This window comes from Athene noctua, chromosome 5 (assembly GCF_965140245.1).
Source record: "Athene noctua chromosome 5, bAthNoc1.hap1.1, whole genome shotgun sequence".
NCBI lineage: Eukaryota > Metazoa > Chordata > Aves > Strigiformes > Strigidae > Athene > Athene noctua.
Window position 1 is genome coordinate 50,713,577 of NC_134041.1, and position 19,948 is coordinate 50,733,524.

Sequence of the window (19,948 nt, forward strand, 5' to 3'; positions counted from 1 at the left end):
TCAAAGCAGTAAGAGAGTGATGTCCTCCAGAATACCAATGCTGGCAGAGTAGTAATATATCCATCAGTGTGCCAGTCATTGCCATGATGGTCATTTACATAGAACGTATTTAACTTTGGAGTCTGATTCGTTTTCTGCTATATTTTTATGGAAAGACTTATTGTACTTTATTGATCTCATGTTTCATGCCAAGAATTAACAATGTGATGCCCAGACAGCTTGTGAAGGTATACTGAACACTAAAACACTAGAGGGCTATATCAGGATTGCAAGACATTGTGACTGGAACATTTCCAGGTAGTTAAAATCCAAACTAATTGGTTTTTAAGGGAGGGATGGGGGTGGAGGAGGAGGGACTTATACTTGTCCTTTTTTCACATAATTATTTGTAAATTACTTTAAATAAATCACCTGAAGGATATCAATTCAAGGTAGATAACTAAAGTATTTAATTAATTAGTTGCTCCATTCACTATGCTGTCCGTTAGGTATTTTTAATATCTTTTCACTTATTTGGATGTAAATGAGGAGTAATTCTGTAAATGAAAAGTGATTCTATTGACCATAATGTAGTCAGATTCATAGAGCTGAAGCAGCAAGCCCCAGATTAAGACATTGCTCTTTCATAGCTATTTAATAAAATTTCATAATAAATATAAACCCAAATGGCACGTCTGTATCATTTATGAAGTCAGTTACATTTACTGGTGTAAGAAGGAGAGTATGTTTTCCTTAAAAGTTTTATGATAATAGTTTATACTTACTATGGTGCATTGCCTTCAATCCCATAATTATTGATATTGGTTGCTGCTGTAATTCCACATATAATAAAAGGAACTCCACCACTAATCAGGTAAAATCTGTTGAGAGATAATAACCAATATTTTAATTTGCATGACTTGTAGTTGAATACAAATAATTATACCTTCTTGAAGTATTTTGGGTATACAATATTCCTGAAATATTAAAGATGTCCCTAAAACCAGAAAAGCAATAGGTATTGTCACAATAAACACTGTACTTTATGAAGCAAACAGCAGAAAGCTTAATATTTAATATTTATATGGACCCACTTTTAACAATTGATTGACTTACATCTTTAGTAAATGTAGTTACTATTGCAGTCATATGAAGAACAAAACCTTGTCTAAGGAAAGAATCTACATCCCAAATAACATCATTCCACTCACCTAGATATTTATATTTAATATTTATTAAATTTATAACCATTACAAATTAAAAATATTCAGACAAAGCAGCTGTATTCACTTTAACCTGAAAATGTTCCCAGGGAAATTCGGTGAAATCACAGAAACACTTTCCTAACTCCTGCATGACAAAAGAAATGGAATTCAGTTAGGCAAAGAGAAAAGGGGCTATACACTTGGCAAAATGTTTTTGTTTATGTTTTTGGTTTTTTTTCCACAGAGGAGCAATATGGAGAAATCAGGAGGATTAAATAGCCCTTTGCATAGCCTAAATTTTTCTTCACTCGTTCCATACCCAGCCTTGCAAATGCATTAAAATGTGAGGGCCTCTAAGACTTCAGCAAGATTTCATAGATATCCAAGAAGAGTGTTTACCTAAGTGTTATTGTTTCTGTAAAGACTTGTATTCGAAGACCTAGAGCACATAGATTCACACCCCTTTACCCGGTTAAATGCCACCGAACTACTCAAAAGTAGCAGTCATTCCAATGTACAATCATTAGGCTAGATTAAAGTCCTAAGGGATGTCTCACTGAACTTGGCATCCTGCATCAAATTCAGCAAAATAAACCATCATCACATCTTCCATGTGTATAAGTAAAACACAAAGTTATGGATGGAGCACAGCACTTCCACCTCTGTGGTCTCTGAGGTGGAGGCCGTGCATGTGAGGTTGTAGCTGGAAGGAATGCTGCTCAGTGACAAAAGCGAAAATGTTCCACTGCACCGAGAAGCTTCAGCTGGTTCTCTGAACATCCTGACTCATTTCCTGGTTTAACCAATACTCTTCTGTCAGTAGACAAAATTAGTTTTATTTCAAGCCACTCCTCTAGTGCGGGAAACAGCATGCAGGGATACAAACGCTTCCCAACCGCTGCTATTATGTTGTCCATCAGGACTAAGAGGAACCTGATAATGTGTGGGACACATTCTGGCCACTCGTTTTCTACAATGTGTTATAAATATTGGGAAATTTCAGTCAGTGCAAGGCAAGATTTTTACAGAACAAAGTTACAGTAGGACTAAATAAATCAGCATTTAAATCAGACCCAAAATTAGTGTTAGAATTTCCTAACCTCTTTTCCCCACCTCCTTCTGAAGCAGAATTAGAGCCCAGGCCTCAGAAAATTTCATGTTAACATTTACAGTACCATCTTTGTCCTAACGGTCTAAGCTGTAAACAGAGCAGAGAAAATCATCTTCTACATTCATCAAAAAGCCCTTCAGATTTTATAACTTCAAAGTCATTAAGTATATATTTTTTCTTCAAACTGGGCTTATTCTGTGGAGCTCAACAAATTCCAATGAACAAGCTGCCTCCTTACAAAATCCATTCAATCACTGCAGTTTAATGATTGTACATATCTTTTGACTTGAGCATGTTGAATAAGCTAGCTTAATAGCTTATTATTAATTTTAACAAAGACATGTTCAATGACATTTCTGAAATTCAGGAAATTACTAGGGTAAGCAATGAGGCATAGAAAAGTTAATCCAAATTTATCTAAGAAATAGTAAGGAGCAGAAAAATAGGAATACAGAAGCAAGTATAGGAAACTGCACTTCAAACTCATCTGAAGTGATTACACCATAGAATTTACCTACAATACAACCTATAATTTCATTTTTTGCAGTGCCACCACTTTTTACAGATTGGATACACACATTTAAATCATATTCTTATCTCAAGTCTCAGACAAGTCAGTATTTGGGTGTTAGATAATCTACTTCATATCTCACACTTTCAGCAGGCTGCTGAAAACAACAGTAGCATCAGATGTTCTGGAAGCACTTAGCTACACGGTGCTTCAGAAATGTGGCAAAATCTAGCCAAATTCCTGTCCTGGCTCATTGCTAGAGAAAGAAAATATATTCTAGAAATAACATAACGTGAAGTCAGATGGTTTCAGTGTATTTGAGGGGCACTGTACTGATAACCAGCACAGCACACTGCCTGCCCTGTCTCACTGGAAAAAAAGAAAGTAAAATGGCAAACAGAAATGACAGTGTATACCAATGATTCTTCATTGGTGGACTTAGAATGTAGGGTGAAGGGAAAAGAAGTCTGCCAAATAGAAGAAAAGTCAGCAAGAGAGGAATGGGATGAAAATAGAATGAACAGAAAATATAATCAAAGAAATGGAAGTTCAATTGTAAGAGCAGGACTACATACTCTTGCCCATTTGTATGAGCTCATGTATACCTTAAACATCATACAAAGAAAAAAAGACCACACTGGAAGTTACCAAAGAGAAGAAACATTGTTCAAGAGGATCCATATACATGTTAATTGTGAGGAAGTACACTTAAAATTAAGAAATTTTGACCAGTCTCTCCAAACATTAGTTTCTATGCAATCATTAAGTTTTATTTTTTAAATTTCTTCTTTTTCACTTAGATGAGTTGATTAGGCCAAATAATTTTGAAGAAAAAGCTGAAGTAGAATTGATAGGGCATGAATAAAAAGTGAAGAAAATGCAAGTAAATAGCTATGCTTCATACTTCTAGAAAACCTTTTATCTAAGAGAATCAAAGTGCTTTATAACATTAATTAATTTAGCCTTACAGCCCCCTGTGTGGTTGATAAACATTATGATCCCTATTGTACAGATGAGTCAACAAGCAAGGAGAGATGAAGCATTCAAGGTCATGAAGAAAATCTGTTACAGAACAAGACTTCTTAATTCCCATTCTATGTTTAAACACAAGGCAGCTCGCTATTACTGTAAATGAAGGGACTGGGCAAATCATGGCACCTAAGAATTTGTCTCCAAGCCCAAGAAACATGATCCCCTCTGTGTAAATTCAAGCAGGAGCAAGAAGAATATAATCTTATGTGAAGGATCCCCTGGTTAGGGTGGCCCCTCCCAGTATTCACTAAGCCTTGCCAATGACTGTTACTCCTTGCAAAGCCTGACTTGTGGAGGAGGAGCCTGTGTGCACTCTTCCCTGTGCAGCCCTAATACTAACATCCACTGGTATTTCCTATAGCACTGCCTGGGCGTGTACACAGAACAGCTTTTCCAGACCAGTTAAAGTGGTCCAATAAGGGTTGTAACTGGAGAGACACTCACTTCTGCTGCTTTTGCTGCTGCAGCCAACTTTTGGTGACTTTCAGCCATACAAGAGCAAAAGTAAGGGGCAATACTCCTGTCCAGTAATCCTCATTTACAGAACAATATAATAAAGCAGTACTGGAAGGATGTACCTTGTAGACTACTGAGCAAGTACCTGCTTTCAACCATCTTTTTTCCCCACCTCAAGTATATTTTCGTATTTTGAAAATAATGATCAATCTTTTTCCTACACTGTTTGCCTAACTTACATTTACTATTTCCACATGACTATCTGTTGGTTTTAAACCTTTAAAGGTCTATCCTTTGGTTCAGTAACCGGCTTTTGTCTTCCAATTATGTTTTCTACTTTTGAGATCATTTTCCTCATTAAGCCAATGGGCTGTCTCCTCTTCACAAAAGAAGATGCAGTAACTCAGGACCCAGACCCAATTTCATGTACTTGTGTTACTCTTCTACCATTCAACAACGCAAACAGTGAGACTTCAGTGAGTCTTCTGTAAGAAGACAGAAGAATCCTGCTTTGACAGATGTGATTGTTACGATGGAGCCAGCTAACGCTGTAGTCAAGATAGCCATGCATGCAAATCTCTAAAGACTGGGAAATTACAGGGAGGAAATTAAAACTTTTTTCAGCCAAAATTTGATTTTGACAAGCAGTTAATTTATATGATATTTAAAAATTGTTTTACAGGGAAAACTGTAAACTATCTGTGGGATGATTTGGGGCTTTGAAGTAATTGCCAAGCTGTTGCTTCAATAGCCCTTGGGAAGAGATTTTAAAATTTTTACATTGTTGCTGCTGACCACCCAGGGATGTCCTGATGATTCCTAGCAGGGTTTTTCATCAGCATACATTTATTTACTGAAGCTCATTCTATCACATCCTCACTATTATTGTTATCCAAGCTAATTAGATTAAAGCTAGCCTGGTAGGCCTCAGCTGCACTTGCACCTCTTAGTTGCAGTGTAGGGAACACCTACAGCCTCAAAACCAGGCTATGCAGACATGCTCAAATGGTGTGCAGTGAATTGTGGGGGGAGGAATCATACACACTGAACATTAGAGGGTGTGAGAGACTGAAATGTCCTATGACTGTCTCAAAGCTTGCTTGTGTCTGTGCAAACCTCCAAGAGAAGCTGCTGTGGCCTGTGAATTGGTCTGGGGGATGCTGCCCAGAGAAGCGGGAGTGTATTGAAAGATGCTCTCTCCACTTCTTGGCAGTTGCATTGTCAGGACTCTTTACATAAGCCTCAAAAAGTCCAGACATGGACTGAGCTGGCCCCATCCTGGAGCCGTTTGTGGCTCTATTGTGTAGGGCAGACCCCGTGCATGCATTGCTAATGAACAGATAAGAGGCAAACGTTCCTGCCCTTGAAGCAGGATGCAACAAAACCTGTTGGACCAGAGGAAAAAAAACCTAAAGGCGAGCAGATCTGCTGATCAGCTGGTACGATTAACTTAAAAAGGCAGCAGAAAATCTTGCTCTTTGTGCATCTACCATTGAGGCCTGATCCGTGTGCACCCAACCACTGCACAACTGAAGGCTGAGGACCAACGGGACGACGCTGGATCCATGGTGGTGACTATTCTTGCAGCCCTAACCCGCGACCTGGCTTTATTTCTGCCTTTTCCTTCTATTCTGTCCTATTGCTACCCCTCTTCACTTTTTTTTTTTTTTTTAAATAATTAAAACCCCATTTTGGATATACAGCAGTTGATCTCGTTTGTGTCTTAATCTCACTCTTGGGATCATATCGAAACCTCCCCCGACATTGGATCGGGACAGAGGGAACCCCTAAGTTCCTGCTGCAGCTGCCGGAGACCAATAAGTAAAATATTTTTTATTACATACACTGACATAAACACAGAAAACCCCCAACAGAGCAGCAGACACTGCTTGCTTGACGTGATGTCCCTCTGTCGACATCATGGCCTACTCTTTTCCAGCTTCCTTTCAGCGACAATTCCTCTTGTAAGGCAAACCCAGCCACAGAATACTGCGAGCTCCATAGGAAATCTGATATCAACAGGATAAAGTCAGCAAAAATGACTGCAATAGCCTGCAGGCAGCATCTGTATCTTTATACTTAACATATAGTATATTCTTCTATTTCCATAAATATTACTCAGTAAGTCAGCAAGTACAAGGAAAGTTCTACGCAGTGATGAAATTCTTGCTTGAGTGTCTCGCTGTTCTCTAAACCAAAATTGTTTCCAGATTAACAACCCTGACTCTGGAATGAATTCTTCCAAAAAAGGACCAGACCTTGGCTTTATGGGTATAATGCAAGACTGATTTTAATCTTTTTTTTTTTTTTTTTTCCCTGCAGTGTGGCAGAATGGTGATGTACCGGTAAGTGATTAATAGCTTCAAATAGTCTTTATTGCAGACATTACTTGATTAAATGTATGTATATTTAAAAGTATTCCTCTCTGCATGCACAAGTCTAAAAAGGTACATGTTATATATATAAAGATACCAGTGAAACATTAATTTCTTTCATTTTCCTCAGCACAAAAAAGATTCATCTTTTTAGCTCTTCCTATATGAACTGTACCCTGGAAGTAGAGATGTCTATCTATTAACCACTTGCAAAACAAACATGAAAATAGGAGTCACAGAAAGATGATTTCACCTTTATTTTTCCTTGAGCTGGGTTTTGATTTTAACATCTTTGTGAAAATAAACCATATAGAAAATGGTCATTAATTTCTGAGCTAACCAGATGCCACAGTTCAAGTACCCGGCAGCCAGGCAGACATATAAGTAGCTGCTCTGTAGAAAGCTGAATTTATGAGACAGATTTTCAAATTATTCTTCCTGAATTTTAATGGTCCTTTTTCCTTGGAATTTTGATAAAATAAAAAGACTTTGTAAAAATGATGGGATTTTGAAAATATACTTCAAATTTAAGAAAAAAAATTGTCATTTTGAATCCTATTATGAACATATTTACAAATAACATGTTAGTTTTGCTTCATGGTCTTGCTGAAGAAATAGCTTATGTTTCTTAAGTGCTTCTTTCCTGTCTGCAAGCAGAATATAAACACAGAATACACTAAAAAAAAAGAAGAAAATCTACAAGAAATGCTAAACTTTAATATTTCGAGTCAAAATCTAAAAGGTAGATAATAGCGGAATTAAGAGTTGTGTGAAAACTCTTTAGCACCTTTATGTGGCAATATTGTTATTTTTTTTAACTGCCTGTTCACAGTCCATTTTTTTTTTCTGTAGGATGTTTCACTCATTCAGCATCAAAGGAACAAAGACACTGGGCAGGTAGTTATTAGTTTTTATATATATCCCTTCTTTCTGGATCTTATTGTAAATTAAGAGCTTCACAAACTTTAATTGATTAGTCTTCATAATGTCCTTGTGAGAATATGTATAATCTTCTCCATTTAGAGGCAGAGACTAAAACACAGAGAGATGAATGACAAAACCATTAAGAAAAGTCTCTGCAGATTTGTTTGCTCAACTTAAGATGTCCAGGCCTCCATTTGACAAAACCAGGCTCTAATTTTTTATTAAAATTAGCCATGAGATAGGAGTTTAAATACTTTGCTGGATCTGCCCTTAGAAATTCATAATATGGGAGGCTGGTCAATAAAGTGGAAGAATGTTAGTCAGTGTCAGAAGATACAAAACCTCACCTATCAAATAGCCTCAGAAATCACTTGCTGCTCTTCTGCAAGGCCACTACACTAGATATTCATATTGAGCTTCTCTTCCTTATCATTCATGCCAGATGATGTCTCGTGCACTGTTAGTTACGTAGTGTGAAAGTTAGGTGAGGCCCTGCTAGTGGAGGAAGCTAAGAGAGTGTGTTGAAGCTATTCAACTTCCTCGGTGAACACCCTTCATGGCTAGTGTAGCCATTCTGTCTACTTCGGTATTTTGCAGGTGGAAAGGAATTTATAGGCTGGCAGTATAGTTGCAGTTTGCTTTACCATGGACCTATAAGACGGTCTGAGCCAGCAGATATGACAGAGAAACAAAAATGAATAGACCAAAAAATTAAAAAAGAATTCAAGAAGTCAAAAAAATGCTTAGAGAAAATTCAGAAGTAGGAGAAGGGAGTTTTATTTACATAGAGATACTCTATTGTCTCTAGGTGAGCTAGATCAACCTGAAGAGAGACTTTGCCTCTTTTTTTTTTTTTCTATTTTATTGGAGAATGCCTCGGGGGCTGCTGGAAATCAAAGAGAGAGATGACTCTTACAGTGCATTCCATGCTGCAGTTTAGCTCTATTGACTTCTACTCCTGCTCAGACAATGAATAAATAACTTAAGTCAGGGTAAGGAGGTACTCATGATGAATGTACTTCTGAAGGAAAGAAGTAAGTAAAATATTAAGCAGCATGTTGATGAGAATGAAAACATATTCATTAGTATTTATTAAAGAATATATATTTTTAAAGGTTTAAAAAGATCACAGAGCTCACAGAGACAACTGATTACGTTAATGGTTGGAGAGAAATAATAGGTGGAGAAATAATACTCACATTTCGAGTATTTTCTATTTGCACAATCATTTTATCCCTAGGAAACACAACAGACCTTTCAATTCTGTTTCCACAGTTAATTTCTAGCAGTAAAATGGCTGATACTCTTGTTCGGAGCAATTCATTGCTACCTCATTTTTCCAGGCATTTGACTACTCTGGTGTAGAGCTGTTAGCTGAAATTATTTTGCCGTTCCAGCCTACTGAATCAAACACGACTGCTTCACTGAGCATTGCAGCACACCTTTAGAAAGTCAATTACCATCAGTATGTCCTTCTGCCTTTTGAAGAGGAGAAAAGAACCATTAACCTATCAACCCTCATCAAGACAAGAAATTCTGATAACAGCCTATATATGACAATGCCATTTTATATAATATGAAAGTGAAATGAAAAGTAAAGCATGCAAAGATAGGGATAATAAGTGCTGTACCCTTATATTGTCACATTTAATACTTGATTCACATTATATTAGTATCAATGTTTTACGACTGTCAGTAGAATCACCTTGAATTTTAAGTAGAAAATACAGATTTCTTTGGTTTTACTTGATGTAATATTTCATTAAGCCTGCCAAAAGAACCAAATTAAATGACTAGCAGGAGGAAATATATTTTAATTTGGATCAACTGTGAAAGTCACTGACACAGGGTTCTGGTCTACATTCTCCTATGACTAAATTTTGAAATAATATTTTTAAAAAGGAATTGATGTCAATACCATATTTTATTATGGTTGGCAGTCACCAACACAACTCTCTGAATCTCCCTGTCTTTCATGCATTGTTGAATTTGACACTTACTTGCTTTGTAGGCAAAATTTTTAAAATCAAGAATAATGCTTTTTCTTCAGTAGTAATTTTTAAAAATTTCAAACGGACCAGTCAAGTCCTTGTTTTGTAATTTTCCCATCACCTGAAAATACACTATTTCCAACTTTCTCAGGAGGAGAACCTTTTAAGAGTTTATTCAAATGTTATTTATTCACTACTTTGTATAGTCAGTTTCAGGTATGAAATCTATTTGTATTAAAAAGAGATATTCTGTAAACTTATTTTTTGTTATGAGCTATGTCACCAAGCTACAGCTGAAAAATTTTGATTGCATGAGTTTCACAGTAATAGGTGAAACTGTCCATTTTCCAGAGAATAATACTCTTAGTTTTATTTTCTGTTCTTTCACTATACATGCACAGAATGATTCAGAAGATATTCATGACCAAGCAATCAATGTCGTGAAGATAGGGACTTTACTGGTAGACCCAGGTGGCTTATTCTTAGATTTGCTAAGCTGAGCATTCAAGACAGATGTGTGCAAACAGACAAGGAAAAGAGAATACAGAAACTCCTGGGAAATATCTCTAGGGAGGATACATTAATTCTCTTATCCTAAATTTGTATCTTCTTTTCCTTTTTCTCTTCTATAAATCAATGATCTTATATGAAGGGCAAGATCTTTGCCCACAGTGCCAGAGGGAACTGAAATTGTTTAGAAGAGAAAAATACAAGAAATACTTCAGAGATGTGAATTTCCACAAAAACTATATTGTTAATGTCCACATTTTTTTGCAATCCTTGTATCTTTTGATGTAATATTAAGCCCCTGTTCCAGAGGGCAGGTGATAAAGAATCTGAGCTTTCTCTACTGAACTTTTTTGTGGGCACAGAAACAACTGAAATCTGATTTCCTACAGATTTTGTCTTATGATTGTCTTTGGTGTCTAAAAAGGTTCAAGGTCCTCTTGAGATCTTTCCCATAGCTGTGCCATCTCTCTACCAGTTCAGCCTTTTTTTAAGTTGAGATATTTGTCTTTGTTATTCACCTGCCCATCTAGTAATGTGAAACATACAGGAGCTTAATGATCTCTATCCATCTCAGGCTGACTACCCAAGTTATTAGACAGGAAAAGCCTCAACCACAGTCACATAATTCAACAAACTGTTTCCTGAAGGAGATCATAATATAAGTAAGAATAAATGCCTGTTTTTCCATGGCAGATAATTATAGGCAAAATGTAAAAACTGTGAACTTTAATGGGTCAAAAACTAGGAGGCAAACAGGAATCTTAAATTCACCGTTTTCAAAAACTATCCTGTTTTTTTACACTAACACCACAGTTTTTACTTTAGTTTACGATTCTTGAATGATGAATGATGGTGTTACTACTTACAGAGATAAAACAGTACCAAGAAATCTCCAACAAACTGAAAAGCATTTTTGTCTCTTCTGCTGGCCCTGAAACATTTCAAGCATCTTATAAAGCCTGTTTGATTGATACAGGCCATTAAAATAATGTGTTTAGGAAATCTAACGGTGCCCAATGAAATCTGCCATTACTAAAAAAAAAGCCTTCAACGAAAATGAGAATTACAGCTTCACACATAATTGTATGTAAAACTGCTGAATGCGTCCGCTGGTTTCTGTCACATAACAGTGATTGGGTGGTTACTGTTGTACAGACTACTCTCAGAAATACTTTAAAATGATACATGTTCTGGCCACATACTTTTAATATGTAATAGATTAATATTTAATATATTCATATGTCCTTATAAGGGCTTTCTTACAGAGTTTACAGGACAATAGTAAATTTCATCACTTTATCTAGATTTGTTCAGCATATCCTATGCATATTCTTCTTAAATGATACCCATCCACAATACTCAAGACATGGTTATACTGCCTGGGCATAGATAATATACCGAGGTAGCTCTATTGGCTTTTAAATATTAAAACTTCAAAGCATTAAAGCATTCTTACTGTTTCTGATGATTTTTACCAATAAGGTATTAAACCCCCCATATTTATAATATTGTTAAGGATTATGTGCTACATCCCCAAAATTAAACAGAATTAGTGTTTCAGGCTTCTGCATCTCTGGTTTTACAATTATGTGCTAATCACAATTTACTTCTACCTTCCATCTATTTAGGTAATTGGGTTTATTTTCAACTGCATGTATCTAAAATCTAATCACACAGCTAGAGCAAGATGTATCCTCAGGCAAAGTGAGAGAACAAACAGTCTTGTTTAAGACATGAAGAAACCACACACTAAATAAAAATAATATCATTTTGATTATTAAATTCTCTTGGTCTAAAAGAAGTATTCAGTCACAAACCCAGAGGGCCATTTAAAATCGAAAAGCATTTATGCCAAAGATCCATGGAAACCACAAAACACTTTCTGTTGAATCTTTCCAGCTACCAAGCTTTTGTCATTGACAAAACAAACCCACATTTTTAGAGAAAAGATTAAATACTTTCCTGAAAGGAACTGCTTCTAATGTGAAAGGCATACAAGCAAGTTTTGAATTCCCCTAAAGTCCATATTCAGCGCACAGTAAAGGAAGGGACTCTGTGTTTTCTTTTGGCTCTTATTTTAAAATATTTTGAATAATTTTTTGGGAATATTTCTAATATTTTTAGGATTTGCCACGGGTCATGAGTTAAGGAGGGGACATCCCTCAAAGTTAAGAAAAATTAGGAGCTCAAACATCAAAGACATGATTTTCATTCACACAGAATACTGCTTTCAATATAAAGAAAAACATACAGAAACACTTCCAGTTGAAGTTAGTACAAGGCACAGATGTCAACATCCTAAGATACATCCTAAATGACTTGACATATAGATTCTAAAGGCACTACATTTTTGCTTTATTTACCAAGACTGTATAATGAAAAATCAAAAAAAGAGAGTATTAACGTGTAAGATGCCTGTATAAGTTAAACTTGGGGCTCTTTCTTTTTTTGTATTTCTACCCTCGCATTTGTCTTTGTTCACAAATACTTGCTGAGAAAAAAATCTCAGTACTTATAAAGAGCAGCAGAACAGAATAGAGTGCTTGCCTCAAGAACTAACTTGCATGTCACAAAGGCTAGAGTTACTGAAAATTTATGCACCAGAAATCTAAAATGGGAAGCTGCAAAATATAGCTCAGGTAAAATCTCCAAACTATTAAAATAAAACATTTCAATTTTTTTCCAACCAAAAATTTTCCTGAATATCTATTACCTAATCACTTCTAAATATTGACTTTAATTTCCTTTTCACAGTAAGAAGATATATCAAAAATGTTGTCATCTCCCATGAATGATAATTCAGCTTTACAGCTGGCCACATTTGGAACATATATCTATAGTATATGCAACCACTACTTATACCACAACAGACTCATACAGAAAGAAAACATTAGAAATCCAAAACCTATTAATCTGATTAATTGTGAATAACTACTCTCCTTGACTTGGTAATTTGATGATATTCCAACATTTTTTAATGCACCGTTTATTACTTCCTGCCGTTTTTCACTTAGGAATCCTTAGTAATGACAGCTTCATTTTCATGTATTTCAATACTGAAACATATTTCTCAGTTTTGGCTATTTGAAAGAAAGCTGCGCTTCCTTTCTTTTGTGGCTTAAATATTAGCTGAACCAAGTAATTTTAAACCCATGTAGCAATGATTAATGTATTTAGATAGTTTTCTAGAACAATAACCAACAGCCTTCATATCACGGAATACATCACATTCTTGTCAGGGCATTATAAAGTTCCCTACCTTCTTAATGCTATACACATTGACTGGTTAGTGTACACTGACCAGGGTGAGAAAAAAAATACTATTGATAACAGCATGCCCTGAGCCAAGAAACAATTTTGAAATTTACTTTGGTACAGTGAACTATTATACCAAGTGAGCCTTCTCCTTTAAGTGATAGTGAGAGAAAACCATCTCTGAATACTCAATGATCAGGTGCCCGGACTTTCTTCTGTGATGTGGAAGACAGATTCTCTTTCCTTGAATTAGACGATTAAGGGTCAGCCATCACATCTGAGTGCTGTGAGCACTGGACATTCAGTATTCCAGTTTTAGCAGAAATGGTGCTACTTTCCTCATGAGGTAGGGATACTTTCAATTTACAGGGATGGAAAATTACTACCATCACAATTCTATTTTATTCTTATTTCTGAAGCTTTTTAGAAATTTGTTAAATTTCTGGAAAGGCTGAAAGAGTCGGGACTAGAGAATCAGCATCCTCATGGATTGTGGCAGAATGAGATGGCCACCACATGATGAGTTTCTTTTGCTATCCCTTATACGCTCTCATTAATAGTTTATATATACTATCTGCAATTTGATGGGAATTTCTTGTGTTTATAAACATGATATTTATATATTTTACATTATGTAGCCATGAACTTTAACTTTACATTATATACCTATGTACTTTAATGATGTTCTGTTAAACTCGATGGGTTTTGTTCATGGGATCAAGAGTGATGTTTCTGTGTTTTGTTTCAGACTATGTTACAGCCCTTACATTTCATGTTTGTGGTCCACTCAAGATGAAAGCTAAAAGGAAACAGAGCTAGGATGGGAAGAAGAAATAAGGTCCTTGGAGATTTCCAAAACGACTAGATGAGTCCCTGATCTAACTTTTACGTTGGATCTGCTTTGAGTGGAGAGTTAAACTAGATGACTTACAGATTTTTCTGCCAAACTTATTATTTTTATTATTCTACGATTCTTATTATTCATTGGCATTTTTTCCATCTTATGAGGGTCCATCCATACCAACTGTCAATGCTGAGAGACAGGCTCTTTAAACCTACTGCTTTTCTAGTTCATATCACTCTGTAAATTGAAACATACGCACTACTCAGAGTAGACTGATTCACAGGTGAGTGAGCATAGCTTGAAAATTCCTATAGTTAGAAGTCTATGTGCCTAGAGCCAGATAGAGTTCTTTATAAAAGTACAGTGCATTATTAAAATGTAACAGATAGGAAATGACTGAGGTCAGAAAGAGATACCACTTCCCATACCATCAACAATGCCTAACGCTGTGGCTCTAGCCAAGAATAGTTGTAACAAAAGAAAAAAATGCTATGTATAAAATCAATCATTTTATCAGATAAATTGTGTATCCATTATTTAGGTAAGTGTTCCTGCTTGCTTTGGTCAAGCTCCATGTGAGTGAGATGAGGCTTGATTTTGTACTACACAACTGCACTATTCTTTTGCAGAAGCTAACCTACCCTCTTAAGAATCTTAGTGAAGTTTCACCCTTACAGTTTGTGAAAAGGAAAAAAGCTTACTTTTTCATGAAGAAATTCTTATATTAGGATTTATGCAATGTTATCCACTTCTACAACTTTCAATTTATCATCTTGACAGATATCCAGGTATCCAAGAACTTAAATTCGCACCAAGTATGTGTTTTTAAATGTAAAAAGCAGTAGTAAAGCATTAAAGCACGATGGAAGTAACTTTCCCTCATGGTTTTACTTTCGTTTTCTTTCTGGAACACTTTCTCCTTTATATTCCATAAGAGGTCATTAAATCTGCTAATCTAGAGATAGCAAAAAGCATTATCTTCTAATGCTATACATAAAAGAATGATCATGGATTACCCTGATATTAAATCACAGACAAACTGTATTCAATTAAAGTCTTGACTCCACAAAACCATGGAGATTTAGATTTGTTGATAAAAAGTCAGGTTGACACTTTGTCCTTAATTCATCCTATTGAAAAGTAAGAACCAAAGGTACAATTGCATGAGTTCATGAGTGTCAACCCCAATTTTTAGCTTGAATATAGAGGTTTTTTGCCCTTGTCTGTTTTAGTCTAACTAAGTTGAGCTATGGGAAATATTATATATATATATATATATATATATGATGATGGCATGAATATTTATGTTTTCCTGTTGTTTAAGAACTGACATACACAGAAATTTATTTTTGGTGAGCCCTATCCCAGATTTTAACCAGAATCAAAACCAAAGCTTTTCCTACAAGACTCATATATAAAAAGGTCAAAGGGTAAGTTTCTAAAAAATCACAGGGCTTCTTGCAACACTCAGTCAGAAGTGATCATGAAACTTTAAAAGAAAAGGACAAGCAGAGAAAGAGGTGAATTATCTTTATAAATAATAATTGAGAAATATTAATCAAAAGCTAGAAATGACACGTCATTTCCAGAATGTTACTGTGTTAGTAATGTGGAAAAGGAGATCTGAAAAGGAATGAACAACAGTCATTGCCATCTTCAGAAAACTATAAGAGCATCTCATTGCTTTACTTTCCAGGTCAAAAGGCTGTCTGGCTTTGCTAGGTATGATGTTATCAGATTTGGCAATGCCAGAACCTCAGAAAGAAGTAAAGTGTTCTCTCTAGTTGGAAAACACTCTCTTAAATGCATGAAGAAGGAATACAGCTAATTGGTTGATTTTTCAGTATCACTAAGAGAGGACTAAGAGTCTGTATGAGTAGACAAGTTTAATGTCATTCTTATATGAGACAATGAGTATGATATGCCACATTAAATGGTCCAAAACGTCTTTCATATGAATTACAGACAGCATGGGGTAGCTATTCTGAAAATAGCAGTGGTAGTAATTTGCCCATGATTCCTGTTCCTTATCTTTTTGATTCATGAGAATGAGTTTTACTGACATCAGTAATCCCAGAAATCCAATTCCAAAGTGTTATGCATAAAATTTCTGGGAAATGAACTCTGCCTGTTTAGGTATTTTTTTTCTGAAGATGTCTGTAAACTCATGTAGTATGAAGCAACAAGATCCTATGAGTGACCATTCATGACTCATATAGTTAGCAAATACCACAAATTCAGGGACCATCTATGATCAACGTATAAACCAATGACAGTAAAAGACTGGGAGATAAACTAAAGCAATAAATATATCTGCAGAAGTTGTTATTTGCTCAGAGATTTCTAGGCATAAATTTGTGGATAATGTTCTTGGTGAATTACCTATATCTACTGATGTGACTAGTAATAAGCACAGCTACTCGTCAAGGCATGCTGGAACAGGGAACTAGTACTTACTTTTCATACATTTTCCACAAAAATCATATAGAATATTTGAAGATAAATCTCTGAAACCTCCAATTTCTTGGCATTGCTCATAAATATGGAGAGGCAAACAAAAATGATCTTCCATAATCATAGTTCTCCTACCTCCTAATCAATAGATAAAATAATAACTAGGTATCTTTCATAATCAATAGATAAATTAGTCAGGTATCTCAGGGGCTCAGGATTTCTTTCACAGAAAACCTAAGCCAATGTTCACTTTCAGATAAAAGAGTTAAAAACTTGAATGATTCCCAAGTATCAAGTGCGATCCAATAATAATGGCATCACCCCTTTATCTGCATGAGTACTCAATCAATATCAGCATAAAGTTTAATCTGGACATTCTATTTTGCTAAGGTATATTAAATATTATATATTTAAATTATTTTAATCTGTATTATTAAAATTAGTAATTAAAATTACTAAATTTTATTTGTAAGTAGCAATAAGCAATAATTTCTATCTATGAACCAAAATATTATTGTGATTAAATATGTGTAACTCTCAGTGATTCACTGAAACCCATTGTGGGTGTGGATGTTTCAGAGCAGAAGCTGGCCTAATTTTTGTTATGTTTTATATAGTAATGTGGTACCTGAATAAAAATACCTGGAGGATCAGCAGCCAGTTTCTACAAGACTCATAACATTTCCAAACACTGAAGGCATATTTGGAACACATTAGTTTCACAGTCTCTTCTGTCAGAATTTGCTTGAATAGTACCACAAGAATTGCATAAAAACACAAGAGTTTCTTACGAGACCAATAAGGCTATAGGAATTCAGCAGTAAATAAAGGTTTGAAAAATGAGAATACTGTTAGGAAAAATGCTTGTTTTAAGAGTGACAGAATTGTAGGGTGGGAATGAACATCAAGAGTTCATCTAGTCTACTCAGAAGCTCTGAGGCAGGGTCACATTAAGTATCTATCATGACTGGCTTGGCCTTACCTAATCTATGTTAACAAATATCTTAAAACAGTTTCCACAATCTCCCAGGTAAGCTGTTTTAACTGTCAACTATACTCATAGTTTAAAATCTTTTTCTAATACCAAGCCATTTACCCCTTACTACAATTTAAGCTTATTATTTATTGTCCTGCCTTCAAAAATTTCAGAGAATTTTGTTATTAATGCATTTTAAAACTCTTATCAAGGTTGTTATTAACACTCATAACTACCAGTGAGGGTCCACAACTTCAAAGTGATTTGAGTTCATGTATTCCCTCTTTTTTCATGTTTACAACTCTCATTGCAAATAGGGAGTCAGAAGCTTTTTAAAAAAAAGATTAGGATGAGGGTTTCAAACAAAATCACATGAGTCCAGAAAGTCAAGCTTTAAACAGAATATGAAACGTCATACTCTGATGGTACTGGACAGATAACTCTTTTTCCTTTTCCACCCTTTCAACTGTGTAACCTCTCAAGGGGCGTGTCTCACTGATAGGGAGGTGATTTACTATCCCATTAAAAAATATCAGGAATAGGATTTGAACAGAAATTACAGAAAATAGATAAGGATAGATATGGACTTCTAAAGTACATGATAAATTTTTTACCTAACTTGGGTTTGCTTGTCTCTTACCTTGCTGCAGGCCAGTGTTTTTCCATTTCCTTTATTAATATTATTGCCATCTCAGATATCCTCATGACTTCTCCTTTCCTGTGTTAGAGTCTGACTGATCTCTTTGAGACTTTCTATCATTCTGTCTGTATGTTGGTTTGCACGTTGTTTCAAGACTCTTTCTTTGCTTAGTTTTCTTTAAAGCTTTATTTGGACACTTTTTTGTGTCATTTTCAAACTAATGCTCTATTTTATTCTGAGTCAAAATCTCATCTCCTGGTGTACCTCTTGAACTCTTCTACTTCTCAGTTTCTATACTTTCAATCATTCCACTCAGTTTCTCTCAGTCACAATGTATGCTGTTCTGCACAGGCAATCGTTCAACTGCCTCTGTAAAACACAACACATACTCATACCACTTTGTAACAGTGCAAGACAAAGGTTTAAAAATCAGAAGATCAATAGTCATGAAATTCAGAATGCAAATTCTGAATACCTTGGCTGTACTGGAATTGTAATTTTTCCATGGAAAAATAGAATTTAAAGTGTTCTTGAGAAACAGCAGAGAAAAATACTACACATGTACAAGACCTGTTCTACAGAAAAGACTTGCCTTCCCTCTGCTATCATTTATGAATCATTGCAGGAACTCCACAGTAGGTAATTTTGGAGTACTTAATCCAGCAAATGTTACTCTAACCCCAACAGTCAATGGGTGGCTTTTAATCTAATGTATGAGAGCTCTATCTACTCTGGAAGTGATTCTTAGTACGTACTTTATTCAGAATACTAAAATTATAAAAGTTACATAGGAGAACTTTAATTTCCCAGCCTGAATTAACTTAGCTGCTGTGATTCACTTTTCTGCATATGTCAAAAGGAAAACTGATGATAAAAGCAAAAGGCACAACTCTGAGGCATTGCTGTATGAGATGTAGCTTTAAACAATGGTCTGCCTTTCACTCTACAACTTATGCTTGCTCCTGAAGACAATTTCACTACTTGCAGCCTTAACAGTTGAAGAACAACTAAACCGGCCTAAAGCCTGCTCAAAGTTCTAAACTGGTTTCCTTTTATAGCATTTTGAAAATCGAATTAAAAATACTCAGTCATACCCCAGGAGGATGCTAACTTTAAACATCCCTACTTCAAAACTGTAAAGACAACTGTGATATTGTCTTTAACATCTTCTCATTTTGAGTCTTTAATGACAACTGAACTGAAAAGAATCATCCACATTTCCAGTAATGGGCTTCAACTATTTAGGATGTGCAAGGTCAAGGAGATCAATAGAAGTATAAGTGTATTTTTCCATGCTCTCTTAACTCAAAACCAAGTGATTAAATCTAATGCAACTTTTTCTCCCAAGTCTTCTGAGCTCTCCTTCCAAACAGGCATAAAACAGAGATGATCACACATATTTGGGAGGAAGTATGCATGGAATGAGTCAGACCTGAAGCTGAATTTACAACAGTTACAGTTATATATGCTCCAGCATATTTAATATAATAGGCATATCTGTAGATTTCACCAGTCTTGTTTGTCCAAGGAACATATATTTATTTCCTTGAATTTTTCCATTCATTAATAAAATATTCTGAAATGTTACAATTAGGCATTTAAAACTATTATTGATAAAAACTTATATATGTGCATAAAAAGATATAGTTGTTTTTTATTGCTAGTTTACTTTTAAGATAAGTCAT

At 35.3% G+C, this 19,948-nt stretch overlaps 1 protein-coding gene across 3 annotated transcripts in view; it reads right to left on the reverse strand.

The window, feature by feature from the left end:
- The window catches only part of LOC141961026 (adhesion G protein-coupled receptor A3-like), a 290,616-nt gene that overhangs the window by 5,812 nt on the left and 264,856 nt on the right, over positions 1 to 19,948 (reverse strand). For all 3 annotated transcript variants that reach the window (XM_074907510.1, XM_074907509.1, XM_074907508.1), the window contains one exon: positions 765 to 860. In XM_074907510.1, coding sequence (XP_074763611.1) covers positions 765 to 860 — 96 coding nt within the window. The remainder of the gene's footprint in view (positions 1 to 764; positions 861 to 19,948) is intronic.